The 13,811-nt window shown below is 40.4% G+C and overlaps 1 protein-coding gene across 7 annotated transcripts in view; it reads left to right on the forward strand.

Moving 5' to 3' along the window:
- PDE4B (phosphodiesterase 4B) overlaps positions 1-13,811 on the forward strand; it is a 520,481-nt gene that overhangs the window by 477,247 nt on the left and 29,423 nt on the right. For 4 of the 7 annotated variants that reach the window (XM_027619904.2, XM_027619913.2, XM_027619921.2 and 1 more), the window contains one exon: positions 776-888. In XM_027619904.2, coding sequence (XP_027475705.1) covers positions 776-888 — 113 coding nt within the window. The other 3 variants (XM_027619936.2, XM_027619928.2, XM_027619965.2) reach the window with 3 other exon arrangements.

Consider the following 13,811-nt stretch of genomic DNA (forward strand, 5'->3'; position numbering starts at 1 on the left):
TTGTTTAGTATAACAAGAGCTGCCTACTCCAGCCAATAAACGTGTTCATGTAAAACTCCAGTTTCTCTTAGACCCACGTCTTACCAGGGAAACCTCATTTTGCCTTTACTTAAAGGAGGGATTCAGAAGAGGGTAGGAGTAGCCTACACCTCCTGCTTGTGTGGATCAGTGTTTGCTGAGTTAAAAGTTATTCCAACATGCACACATTCCCCGGAATGAATGACTGCCTAGCCTTCCAGCGTAACTGTCTGTCCCCCGCCCCTCCAAGTTTTCGACTGTGCGTTCCATTTAGAAGAAAAGCAAGATGAGAAAACGCTTTCCTCATTTCTCCTCCAGACTGCAAACACTCAGAAATGACATCACGCACCCTAAAGAGCCCCAGGATGACTAAGGCAAGAGAGCCTGAGAAAACTCAACTGCTTCTGCCTTTAGTTTTAGGACACACGTATGCAGATGAGCTTCTAAGAGATGGTTCCCCGCCTCCTTCCTCAGAGGAAGTTTCTTGGTAGATCGCGGACACCTCATCCCCGCCGGGGGGTGGGGGGTGGGGTGGGGTGGCGGCGGTGAAAACTTGGCACCAGCCGTCCCAGGCAGAGCACCGCGGTGATTTGTTCTCCTGGTGGAGAGAGCTGGAAGGAAGGAGTCGGCGCGCAAATAATGAAGGAGCACGGGGCCACCTTCAGTAGCTCCGGGATCAGCGGCGGCAGCGGGGACTCGGATATGCACAGCCTGCAGCCGCTCCAGCCTAACTACATGCCTGTGTGTTTGTTTGCAGAAGAATCTTATCAAAAATTAGCAATGGAGACGCTGGAGGAATTGGACTGGTGCTTAGACCAGCTAGAGACCATCCAGACCTACCGCTCTGTCAGCGAGATGGCTTCGAACAAGGTAAGAGATGACCGGTTTACTCTTGAAAGCTCCCCCGCGCCCCTGGGCTCCCCTGGCCTCTGCCTGTGGCAGAGGTGCATCCGAGGACGCCGGCGGTCAGAATGAGTTTGCTGAGCTGCCTCTGAAGATTCTGTCCCCAAGTGCCACACTTGGCTTGTGTCCGGATGCTAGGGCAAAAGTTAAAAATCCTCCGTGTGCTTTAATTCCCAGCAACCAAAGTTCTTTGTTAATTGATGTAGTTGGGAGCACGTTTAAGGTGAGAGGTGCTTATAAAGCTTATTTGTCTACAAATGAAAATCCTTTAAAAAAAACAATTATCAGTAAGATAACATCTGAATGAATTCATAGAGTAAAGTGGATAACACGTTCGTTGCATTGCAATCAGGTGTTGGACACCTTTTTTTTTTTTTGAACAAGAAATTAACGTGACCTCCATAGATCAGTGAAGAGACTGGTTCGCCCTGAAGTTTTATAAATTCTGAAATTCTTCTCAGAAGGACATTCTGGGATTTTCTAACATTCCTTTTGTGATGCTGGCATGACCTGAGATAAAAAAAAAAAAAAGAAAGAAACAATATAGTTTATCTCCAAAAAAGAAAGTATTTTCTTAAAGTTTGCTGCTTTTCAAAGTAGAATTATTTGAAATTAAATTCTACCCATACTGCAAAGAAATAGTTTTGTTTACAATCCCCAGACAAAACTTAGTGTGGAAGAGTTTTAATTATCTATCATTATATCATTTGTTTAATTATCGCCTGGATTTAGAGTGCTAATTTATGTAGTGAGAGTTGTTGCTTTTTGTTTGTTTGTTTCCCCCCCTTGGAGAATGTTAACTTTATAAACATATATGATGTGTGTGCATATATGTATATACTTACTGCTCCATTTTTAATGGAAAACTTTAACATTGTACCCTTATAAGTACACACTTTAAGAATCCCCAATCATCCTAGCCTGAGGTATTGTCTTACTGTCTTATGGTTCTGGGGCCGGAAAAAGATTTTGCTCCACACCTGCCAACATTCCCTTTCCAGCCCCAAGGTTCATTAGGGAATGTGTGTCCCTCCTCCCTCTTTCCTGGGGTTAAAAGTATCACCTTCCTATCAAGGCTTACTGGCTCTTGCTCAAAGGATCTGAGCAGGGGGAGCATTGTGTCCTTAGGAGGTCTTGAAGGGGGCTAGGGGTGGGGAGACAGGCTCTTCTTATTCTTGTTTATTGGTTAACGAAAGGGCAAAAAATGAAATAAGTCTCTTTCTCAAATTTTAGTTTAGATTCAAGTTGGAAAAAAGAAGAAAAGTTTTGAGATTAACTATTTACTGACTTTTTTTCTGAAGTTCTCAATTGAAATGGGATTTTCCAGGCTGTTGTAAATCTCAACCAACTGCTTCCCCATGAGGAGGACTTAACTGCGTAACTTCTCCAAACCACACTGGATTCCAAGTAAAAAGATTTTCACACATGCTTTAACCTACTTTGGAGCATTAACGGATCCTCTATTTACTGCATGTTGTGAGCATCGATACCCATAGGAGATGTAGATCCAATATTTAAGGGTAGTTTTTCAGCAGGTTTCACCATAAAAGACATGCTGAACTTTCTTCTTAAGTTGCTAAGATAAAGTAGCCAACTAACTCCAGGGGAGAAAAAGAATTCTCATTGAGAAACTGCAAATTGTCATTATTTTTCATTTTGAATGTTGATACCTTGTAGATTCTAACCAGTTTCGTGTCTGGAGTGCTGAAATTAAACATCGTCTGTTTTGCAAATTTATTTTAAAAACTTTTCATATTCAGTGTAATGGTCAATAAGGCTCTGAGACCAAGGACTATGTAGGTCCTGGTGAGAATTCCAATCACTTCAGGCTTCCGCTCCTCCTTTATGGTGTCCTGTGCAGGAAGCAATGAAAGTTGAATAGAGCTAACCCTAAAGAGAGGGCTAAACCTTAATGCTGACACAGTTAGCTTAAGTAGAAGGCATGCACCTATTTTCTACATCTACAGTGGAAAGGTTGTAGGGCAAAGCAATTATCCAGTGGATGAATAGTGCTCAACTGACAACTAAAGTCAGTTTCATTTGTAAAAGATCTCATTCTCTTTTTATTTAGCAACCATGTTTCCCCCCAGAATCTTGATTATCTAGATAATTGTTTCATAAATAAAGCTTAATCCATGGCGCATGTAACAAAATATAATAAGAATATTTTTGTGGCCACCAAAAAGAAATTGATCTATATCAGTTTTGGGGGGGAACTTAATTATTTGTGGTAAAAATACAGTCCCGCATTTAATTTCAGATGTGATTGAAATTATTTGAACATTCCATCCAAGTCACCGTTTAAAAATATAATTGACGTGGGGTTTGGGCTAGGATTGCCTTTTGCCCTTAGCAAAGTGTTAACATTGAGGCAGTTGAGTCCCTAGAAGAATGTCACTCTGCCTGTTTCAAGGACTTGTCAGTGGGCTCTAGGTGGTAAGGAAATTTAATAATTTTTCTTCTGCCTTTGTTTCCCACATCATCATCATCATCATCATCATCACCATTACTATGTAGTTGTATCTGCTCATCTTCTATTTCCCCTCACTGAACAAAGGAGCCATGGCAAATCTCTGAGTTACAAACTTGGAAGCGAGTCTGAAGATGTTCCATACAGGAAGTATGTGAAAAGGCATGGGCTTTGGAGTCAAAAGATCATGGTTCAAATCCTATCTCTATCATTTACTAGCTACTTGACCTCGGCTAACTTAGTTAAGTTAGAACAGTTAACTGTTCTAAGACTTAATTTTCTCATCTGGAAAACAGGGATAAAAGTGGTACCTACCTTACTGGGTCACTGTGAAGATTAAATGAGATAATGCATCTGATAAAACACTCCACAAGGCACCTGCTGGGTAGTAAAGATTCAATAAATGATGACTTCTTAATAACATCTGCTACATCTCTGCAAACATATGCCCTTAGTTTTGATCAGCACGGTGATTTACTGAATTTTTACCTACTCAACAGTGGTGATGGGAAAGCCAATGCTTTGTGTGGGGGGTGTTTGGGAACTTGTGAATGGTAGAGAGTTGACTATGCCCAGTGGAGGAAAAGCAAGCAGTCTTTCATATTTACCCCATCTGGGTAGGGTTGTGTGTTTATTGTTTTTCCTCAACCCTTTTATATTTTGAAGAAAACTGTGACTCAAAGATTATAACTGGTTTTCCCAAGTATGTTTCAGAGCCTGAGAGATAAGGAACTGTTCTGTGACCTATAGAAACGTAGTCTCCTGGGCCCCAGTTTCTTAATGCTGGCCACAGGCCAAATGGAATTCCAGGATCACAGAGAAAGATGCAGCCAGGTGGATTAATACTGTAGGTTATTTTTCCCCGAGAATTACAAGATGAAATAAATTCAGCAGTTTTACGAGGTAATGACATTGTTTTGCAAGATGAAAAGGATGTCGAGTGAACCTTCCGCCAGCAGCCCAAGTTCAGTTAGACGTGTTAGAACTGTTTTCTGTAACAACAGATTGCCTTCTTAGACTTGCTCATTAATTTTTGTTTCAACTTTCATCGCCTCCTGAATTAGAAGAATTGTCTTACACTTCAGTGAAATGCATCAGAGCATGAGTTCCTCGGTGACCAAACAGTTAGATGTTTTCAAAACAGGATGCTTTGGCTCTGCATTATAAAAAGAGGAACGGAAAGAGAAACAGTATAGCAAGGAAGAAAGCAAATAGCCTCAGCAGGATCCCCAGCCCAACAACGGCATAAACACTGACCTATCTTCCTGACCTTCACTGTGGCTCAGTTCCTGACCTCGTGTCACCAAAGCCAACCGACGTCATTGGAGGAGGATAGGAGGAATGGCGCAGCTGCTGTGCGGGTGACTAGAATTTCCTGTCTCCTTCCTGACAGACTCAGTCAGAAAGTACAGAGTTGCGACAACAGTGGCTGAGGAAGGACCGGCACAAAACAATCCCAGGGAGGCGTAGTGGTGACTGACAAGGACAGGGAGCTTTTACTGAGAAACAGAGTCTCTTGCCTAAACTTTTCAGGTGAAAGTGTCAAAGGGGTCATTTGTACCCAGCATGTTGAAGGTTTTTTCAAAAGATGAACATGCTGTGGTATTCAGCAAGGAGCTATGTTCAAGCAACTTGTCACTGTCCCGACTTCGCCACGAACACTCTCCATTCTCCTGTTCTTTCTTGACTAGCTTTGCCCTGGGGCTGTTTTATGTGTAGGACAAAGGTTTGGGGCCCTCTCCGTGAAAATGGATGTTTCATTGTTGAAGAGAGCAGTCCTGCATAATATCAGTAGTCTCTTTAGAATGAAGCCTCGGGACCTAGCACTTCAGTCCATGTTTGCTAAGGAAATCTGTAAGATAAGAACGGGAGATAGAAGGTCTTTTTCTTTGAAGGTATCGTGAAGTCAGCTGCAGATACCATCACAGGGGAAGTGAGTCCTTCTGGCTACACAGGTTTATTTTTCCGGTTCTTCAGGTGTGTCTGTACCGGAGTATTGAAAGTAAAGGCAAATAATTGCCTGCGCTCTTGGGTGGGAAGGAATAAACTCATATAATTCTACCAGCCTGGAGCCACTTGGGACTCAAGCTGCATGATACTGGAGTGTGATCGTGATGGGCAGTTTGCCCTGCACTTGCGAGTCATTTTCTATCTAACTGAATAATCAGTAAGTAAGGGAAATGTCGGGTCCAGCAGAACCAAAAAGGAAATAGATCTTCTTGGTCAACAGATTCATCTCAGAGCTATGTCAGAAAGATGATAGGCAGGTGACCAATCATTGGAGGGGATTACTTCTACTTTTGCCCAAGGTTAAATGATATGACTAGAGCATTCCCACCCTTAGGGCAAGAGGGGTCCTTTTCCTGGACCCTTTGCTTTAAGAGAGCCTTAGCCTGGGCTGTTCCTCCAGCTGCACTCTGCTTCAGGAGGTGAGGAGCCGGGACGGGGGCAGCTGTGGTGCCTGCTCCAGACCATACTGCATGCACTGGACCCCCTACATTCTCTGCCCAATGGTTCTGGACCCTGTTCCAGGGCCTGTGCACGCCTCTTTCCTGGATGTGCTGCAGGGACTCACACCCTTAGGCCCAAAGAGTAGCCAAGAAGCAGCAGTTGGGCTTGGAAGAAGTGTGTGTGGGGGAGGGGCTTGGACAGGCAGGTGGTAGCAGAAGGGTATACAAAGGCCTGCGCATGAGTTCCTTGGGGGAAGAAATGCGACAGGACGCAGTCCTGGAGCTAGGTCCCCCTGCACTGCCATAACCGAGGAACTCAAGAATTCATACTTCACGCTGGCCTTCCGAGTTGCTAGGAAGGGATGTCTGTTGAGGTAGGAGTGTTGGAGCTAGCTCGATTTATATCTTTATTCAGACATATGTATGTGGCCCTACACGTGTTAGAGGTGAGCTGGATTCGAGGGAAGAATAGAAGGAAAATCGGTTCTGACAGCCAGGTGGGGCACTTGAACATTTTTGATCCAACTCTTCTCTCTTCACTCTCAGATTTCTATAGAACTGAAGGCAGCAGGGGCGCCTGGGTGGCTCAGTCGTTAAGCATATGCCTTCGGCTCAGGTCATGGTCCCAGGGTCCTGGGATCGAGCCCCGCATCGGGCTCCCTGCTCGGTGGGAGGCCTGCTTCTCCCTCTCCTGCTCCCCCTGCTTGTGTTCCCTCTCTCGCTGTGTCTCTCTGTCAAATAAAAAAATATATATATTGAAAAAAAAAAAAGAACTGGAGGCAGCAAAGGGAAAAGAGCCTAGGTAAAAGCCATGAGTTTGAAGTCTAGCTCTGCCTCCATTTAGGAATATGAATAATAGGAACAGTTAATTCATCTGGAATTTTTGCCTTTCTTTATCTACAAAACAAAAGAATTGGAGAAGACTGTTCCATGGTCTCCTGCAGCTCTCGCATTTACTGTTGGGACAGTAAGCGTCGACGGCCAAACTACTTTTACAAACTACTTGTTACTGTCTGTGCAGACATGGTACTAAGCCCTTTACCTACATTCTGTCATTAATACGCTCAGCAACCCTTGGAAATACATACTATTATTATCTCCATTCTATAGTAAAGTGAGGTTTAAGGAGTTGTATTACATTGCCTAAGGTAAAGAAGAGAGCAGGATTCACACCCAGGGCCATCTGACTCACCATCAGTGATCCCAATGGCACAGATAAATATAGAAACAGAGAGGTATTTAATAACTTTTACAAGGGAATTTTGTCATCTCTGGGAAGTCTTACTCTTCTGACTCTGGCCATCATTGCTTGTTTAGGTCTGGTTCAGAATCCTAATCTGCAATTACCATATTCAGGGCCTCCAGACCAGCCATTAATAACCTTAAACTCAGTTTTCCCAGCTGGGAAGCAGTGTCTGTTAACAGGTAAGAGGGAGGAGAATAACCACAGTTATAGAAGATGGTTGTAAAGCACTCATCAAAATGTAAATAACAGTATTAAACTAATCTGCTGCCTCTAATGGGCCTGTTTGCTAAATTCAAGATCTATTTGTGCTCCCAAATTCTCTAACATGGCCTAAGAGAAGACAGTGAAGTTTTGTTTAAAAGACAACCAACCCCCAAATTCCCTTTTTACCCCCCTCCCCAACATAAAAAGAAAACAGAGAGAGGCTGTTCTTTTTTTGAAAATTATCATCCAAAAAACTGGGGCAATTTCATCATATATTATGTCCTTTCTAATACATGCCCCAAGACCATGAAACGGAGGAGGAATGCTTCAATAGCAATAATTAATACAGGGAAATTTCCTAGCGGTAAGATATAGACTGTCTGCATTAGCCTTTGTCTTCCAGCAAAGAAGAAAGAGAAGATTAAGCTGTTTGTTTACCTGGCGTTATTTCGGTTACTCTTTCTGTGACAAAATAAGTTGTATTATTGAGAGTGTAACTGAGTGTTCTAAGTTCTACTCTTTGAAAACTTTAGTGCTTTGTAATAAGTTTGATTTTTAATCTATTTTGCTTAATTTAAATATTTTTTCATTGATATTTACAGAACCATTTCCTTCATTGAGTTCTAATCCATTCACCCCAGTCTTTCTACTACTTCACCTGAAAGGCCCCAAGTGACCAAATCTCTAAAAATAAAAGAGGAGTGAGGTCAGGGCACATTACCTTTGATTGTTGCACCCTGGCTAGCTGGTAAGACAAGATTATATTATCAAAATCTGATAAATAAGTCATTTTAAGGGGACCCTTTCTCTCCATATGAAAAAAAAAAAATCAGACAACTATGTTTGGAGTATCAAATATAAATCCAGAACACTAGTGGTAAAAAATAGAATAACTATTTTAATGGAATAGACGTCTGTTTCACATTTTTTTATACTTCTTTCTTATCTTATATTTTTCTTTTCAAATGTGTCCTAATCCAAAAGTCTTCCAAAATCGGTGCCATTGCTATCTATGGAAGAAAAGCCAAGGGTGGAGCTTAGTCTTGTGCTATTCTTCCCAAAATTTGCCTTCTGAGCAAAAGTGTGCTCAGCAAGTGGAGATACATCAGCTTTCTGAAAGCCAGGACTTACCAAACCAAAGCTACTAGGGCAGACTTGTGCTGCAGTCAATAGATTTCACACTCTGGAAGGCACTATGCCAACAGTGGATGTGCGTCCTAGCACATCCCTCCACTTTAGCATTTTTCAGGGACCTGCCAACCCTCTGTGTCTTGCCCATTTGTACGTGATGTTTCCCTCAACTGGTGCCAAACTGTTTAGTCTCCTGGATATTTTACTGTAATTTCCTTTGTTTGATTTACTTTAAAGTAGCCAAGTGTTTCCACAAAGAAAGGACAGTTAAGTTATTTAGAAATGAAGAAGACAGTAAAACTTCTGTTTCTTTTGTTTCTGTTTTGGGAAGTGCCTGATAATCTTCTTCTCTTTAAGAAGTACCTGATAGTCTTTTTCTTTTTATGGAGTAGCATTTAAAGGCTATAAATCATGCATTTCTGCTCATCAGTCCTGTGTTTCTGTCTGCTAATTACTTGTAGTTTAAAAATGTACCACTTTTGAAACCTATAGAAATTGAAGTTTAGTGAATTTATTAAAAATAAATTTCATCTTCACGGCTTAATTTCACTTCTTTATATTTTTTAGCTGCTCAAAATTTGGTGATCTTGAAAATGTTCCTTAAACACTTTAAATGGCCAAGTTCCTTTCACTCTTTGTTAACAGCATAGTGTATAATGTTATAACCTTCAGCAACTGTAAAAAGGAAATTTGAGTACAGATACTGGTCATAAAAGTGATTAAACCATTTAAAAAATGTAGATTTAGGACAAGAGTTTTGTCCTTTGCCATCTGAAAGGTAAATTTTAATTACTTGTTTTTGAAAGGAGAACAGTAAAAAGAGAAGTTGTCATTAAATAAAAATACCTTTCCAACTCAGCCATATAGGCTGTGCACTAAAGCTGATCAGACAGGGTGAAGTGAAGTGGTAATTTGGTGACTATGTAATGTCTTTGGTCAGTACGGATGGTGAAAGTTGATAAATCAAGCCAGAAGAAAGATCGAAATATATTCTTTCCAGTTATACTGTCACATTGGCTGTATTAAACAAAATCCTAGAACTTTAAACCCAGTAGGGAGCGTAGATATCACTGATTTGAAGACCTTGTTTTATAGATGAGGATGATAAAAATTGAGGATTAAATATCTAATGTACTCCAAAGATCTTTGTAAAACATAAAACACAATCTAAATGAAATATAATTTCATTATGACATGACTTTTCCAGAGTCACAAGGTTAATTAGTGGAAGATTAAGGTAGTAAGATACAGGTTTGATTACAAATCCAATTTGCTGTTCATCTTCAGCAAAAGGCTGATTACACTTAAAAAAGACATGGCACGGTCCCTCTATTAGTTGCATTGATTTTTAACCTTCTCATTGTCCTTCTCATTACCTTTCTTGAGTAAAAGCTATACATGTCTTAATCACTTCAAGTAAAGAGAACTAATGTAGTATTCCTGAAAATTGTGTGCTCAAAATCCAGAAGGATATAGTTGGAATGAGTTACTTTAAATGCTTTTGGCATTGCTGTTTTTGTTTTGGTTTTTTTTTCACTTTTTGCTGTTTTAACTTCTGAATCAAAATATATGCATATATCATCAAAATATATGTATACTATCAGGAAAGAAAATCTAGTTTTACAAAGACAGCCAGGATTAACATTTTTATCCTCACATAAACGAAATGATACTCAAGTTTTAGTAGCTCCAGTTGATCAAACAGTGGACTTCCAACTTCCTCTCTTCCCTTGACGTCAGAAGATCTATTGAAAACCTGGTTTAAGAATAGAAGTAAGAGTTTTATGGTAACTTGAGAATGAAGAAATGCAGACCTTTACCGCCTTTCTTGGCATTCCATGGCCTTAAAGACTTCCCTTTGGCTCAAATACATCATCGGGCCTATACTATGAACCTACTCCTGGTATACTACACTTCTTGGCTTTCTTTTTTTGAAACCTTGACTTAGGTACTCTGACTTTGATCGGATTTTCATAAATCATCCTCTTACCTAGCTTATTGGTTAATATCATAACTAATATTTTAGTTCTCTGAGGTTTTATTTATGTCTACTCCAGATTGCAAGCTCTTGAGGCCTGTAGTCGTGTCTCGAATATTTTGAGAACACATGTATGCTCAGAGTGGTAAGACTAAAAAGTATCAAAGAGTCATAGCTCTATTTCAGTCTAATGGTCAGGAGCAAAGCGAAAAACAAATGAAGGCTTTTGTCAGTTGGTGGTAGTTGACTTGGGGTTTGTCTTATTCTAAAAATCTCTCTGAAATTCTTCTTGATTTGGTCGTTTAAGAAATGTGTGGACATGAGGACTTTTGATGGCTACTAGGACAGGTAATGACCTTGCTACTAGGCACAGCATGATATTAAAGATGGAAATATTTTTTAGTATTTTCAAAAAATTTAAATTTAAATTCATGGAACATGCTGAGACTATCCAGTGGTAATATGAATTTCCCGTATACTCTTGCATGCCCATTTGATTGTGAGAAGCCAGGGACTCTGATAGATCACTAATGAATGGTCTCCAGCTCCTGCTCTAGATGTCCCACTCATAGCCCAGACAGGTCAGTTTAGCCAGCCAGATGCTACCCATCTACCCAGCCGAGAGGGCACAGTGCCCTCCCTGCCTCAGCCCTTTACCCTTTGGATTGTTATTGCTGGTTCCATTCTGTAACTGAGTCAGAATGATTTAAATATATCTGCATTTACTTGGCCAAGTCCAGTACATCATTTATGTTTGTGACAGGGTGAGCTGTCACTGAATTTTTCCCTCCTGTATTTTAACACACTCAGGATCTAGTTGCACAAAATTTATTTGCATCTTTCTTACCCATTGCATGGAAGATTACCTGATAACATCTCCTCAGGATTTACCAGTATGATTTTTAAAATATTTTTAAATCAGTATAATTTAATTTCAAATCATTTATCTAATTTTGATTACAATAATTAAAAATATTCTTTTGTTAATACTCTCCTTCTATATATATGTTCATGGTATTAAGATAAATTCATTGTCTAATGCTGCATTGTAGATGGGGAATAGAATAATTTTCAAACTAAGAAAGGCCATACATTGCTTTTCAAGAAACACCTTTCAGAGCCCTTAGTAAATCCTAAGTAGGAGCCTTGCCAAAAATAAATAAAAACATGAACCCCTGGACAGGAATGGGTTCTTTTTCTTTAAAGCAAGAGAATATATTGGGTTAAAATGAGTAAAATATGAGCCTTTTTTCATAAAGGTGTTAAAAGAGGAGGTGATATTAATGAGGAAGAACTCAGGAAAGATTTTTCTGTTTTGATCACTGTTTTTCAAATCTAGCCCTGCGATCCACGACTGCATTTCCCAGAGAACTCTGATTCTGCCTGAGGGAACATTAGTTATGGAGGGATGTGGGGATTTTTAAGGCCCCTTTCTTCACTTTAAAGCTTATTTGCTCTCAAAGTTCCCTATGGTCCTGTGATAGAGCGTTAAATAAAGGGCCACTTTCTCTAAGTGTATAGCTGTTTGTTATTTTTGTGTTGCCAGATCCAAGGTAGCAAGGTAAGGAAACAGACCTGAAGAGGGCTTTCCTGCTTACCCAGAGCTCTCCCTATGTGATCTCATTCTGATGCTCATCAGGAGGAAAGTATTACTATATCCCCCTTTTCAGTGTGAAACAGGATGCAAGAGACATCACTGATTTGTCCAAGCCCTTCAGCTACTCACTGCTGATGCCCTAGAATCAAATCTTTTTCTTTTTGCTCCAAAGTCAAATGGTATAAAAATAAAAATTAAAGGGAAATCCACAGGCCAATTTGTCATATTCTTATATGACTTGGTAACAAAATATGTAATCATAGAATTTGAAAGCTAGAGCTCAATCCAGTTCCCTTCTTATTTTTCAGGCCTCACTTTAGATGTTACTTCTTTGAAGAGAACTTCTCTAATTATCCTAACCCAGTACCTTGTGGGTTTTACAGTCGGCTCTCACAAATTTATGATTTTGATTTTCTGTTGTGGAACTTAGTTTTTACTCATCTCCCTTAGACTGTAAGGTTATTGGGGACATGAATTGTGTCTACCTTGTTCGCTATAGTGGTCCCAGCATTTAAAATACCTCTAGACATTCAAATAAATATCCCTTGCATGAGGCTAAGAAATGTAATCTAATTGGTTGTGGACACAACCAATGATGTTGTTTGTGGCAAATCCATTAGAACCCAGGAATCCTGTCTCCTGTTGCACTACACCGTGCTCCGTGCAGGTGCTCCCAATTCATTTTTCTAATTGTTCAGTTGAATGAAAAACTCCCATCTGGTTTACAGTGACTCTTCAAACTACCCTCAGAAGCTGCAAAAGCTTGCTCCTGAGCCTTCTCCCAAATTCAGAGTCAGACAATAGAGAGCAAAGCCATCAGGGTCAAATGCTCTTCTTATGAACAGAAACGTGAAGCACACCGTTGTTGTTTGGTTCAGCATGGGGGCATTTGGTTTACCTTTTTCTTGGAAAGTCTGCATCCTGTGGCCAAGGATCTAAGCCCTTCAGAGACTGGCGATGCACACTCAACTGGGAACATGTTTATGAGCACGTGTTGTGTCTGAAACTCAGCCACTCTACATATTTGTTGTGTCTGGAGTGTAGCCGTTTAGTCATTCTGTCATTGTCTGGTTATGTTTTTTGTTCCTGACATATTGCTGATGCTCCTCTCACTGCTCTCCTAGCCACATATTCAATTAATTCAGATGTGTTACTGGACGGACCTCAACCGTGGCAACCTGAGCAAAATGAATATTTGGTGCAGTTGTCCTTGTGTCAGGCAACTTGTGGCCATTCGTGGCTTTTGTTCATACACGAAGAGTTCCAAAGTCTCTTAATTTGAGGAAATTGGCTAAGTCATGGAATCATGAATGGATAGAGTTAGCAACAGCGAGATATCTCCGAATAGGCTTTTTTTTTTAATGATATAGTTTTAATACCAGGCTGTTTTGAGTTATGGTTTCATTTGATGGGTTTCATCTATCTTTCTGGCAATTCTGGTTTACACTCCTTAGACTGGTGAATAATCTAAATGTCAACCAGAGAGCCAGAACTTCTATGAGTAACTTATGTGTCATGTAATCAAAATGACATAGCACTGCATCACATCAGCAGTAGCATATTGTGGGAATTCTGTAGTTAATTATACCAGCTACTTTCAACAAGAAGAAGAGTTTAGATGCCAGAGAGCCAGCTGAAAGCTCCACCCAAATGCAAACCCACGTGAAGACTGGACCATAAGCTCAGATTCTTTTAAAAATCAGAGACAAAGCCAGGTGCCTGGGTGGCTCAGTCGGTTGAGCATCTGACCCTTGATTTCGGCTCAGGTCATGATCTCAGGGTCATGAGATCGAGCTCTGCGATGGCTCCACACT

This window comes from Zalophus californianus, chromosome 4, assembly GCF_009762305.2.
Source record: "Zalophus californianus isolate mZalCal1 chromosome 4, mZalCal1.pri.v2, whole genome shotgun sequence".
NCBI classification, from domain to species: Eukaryota; Metazoa; Chordata; class Mammalia; order Carnivora; family Otariidae; genus Zalophus; species Zalophus californianus.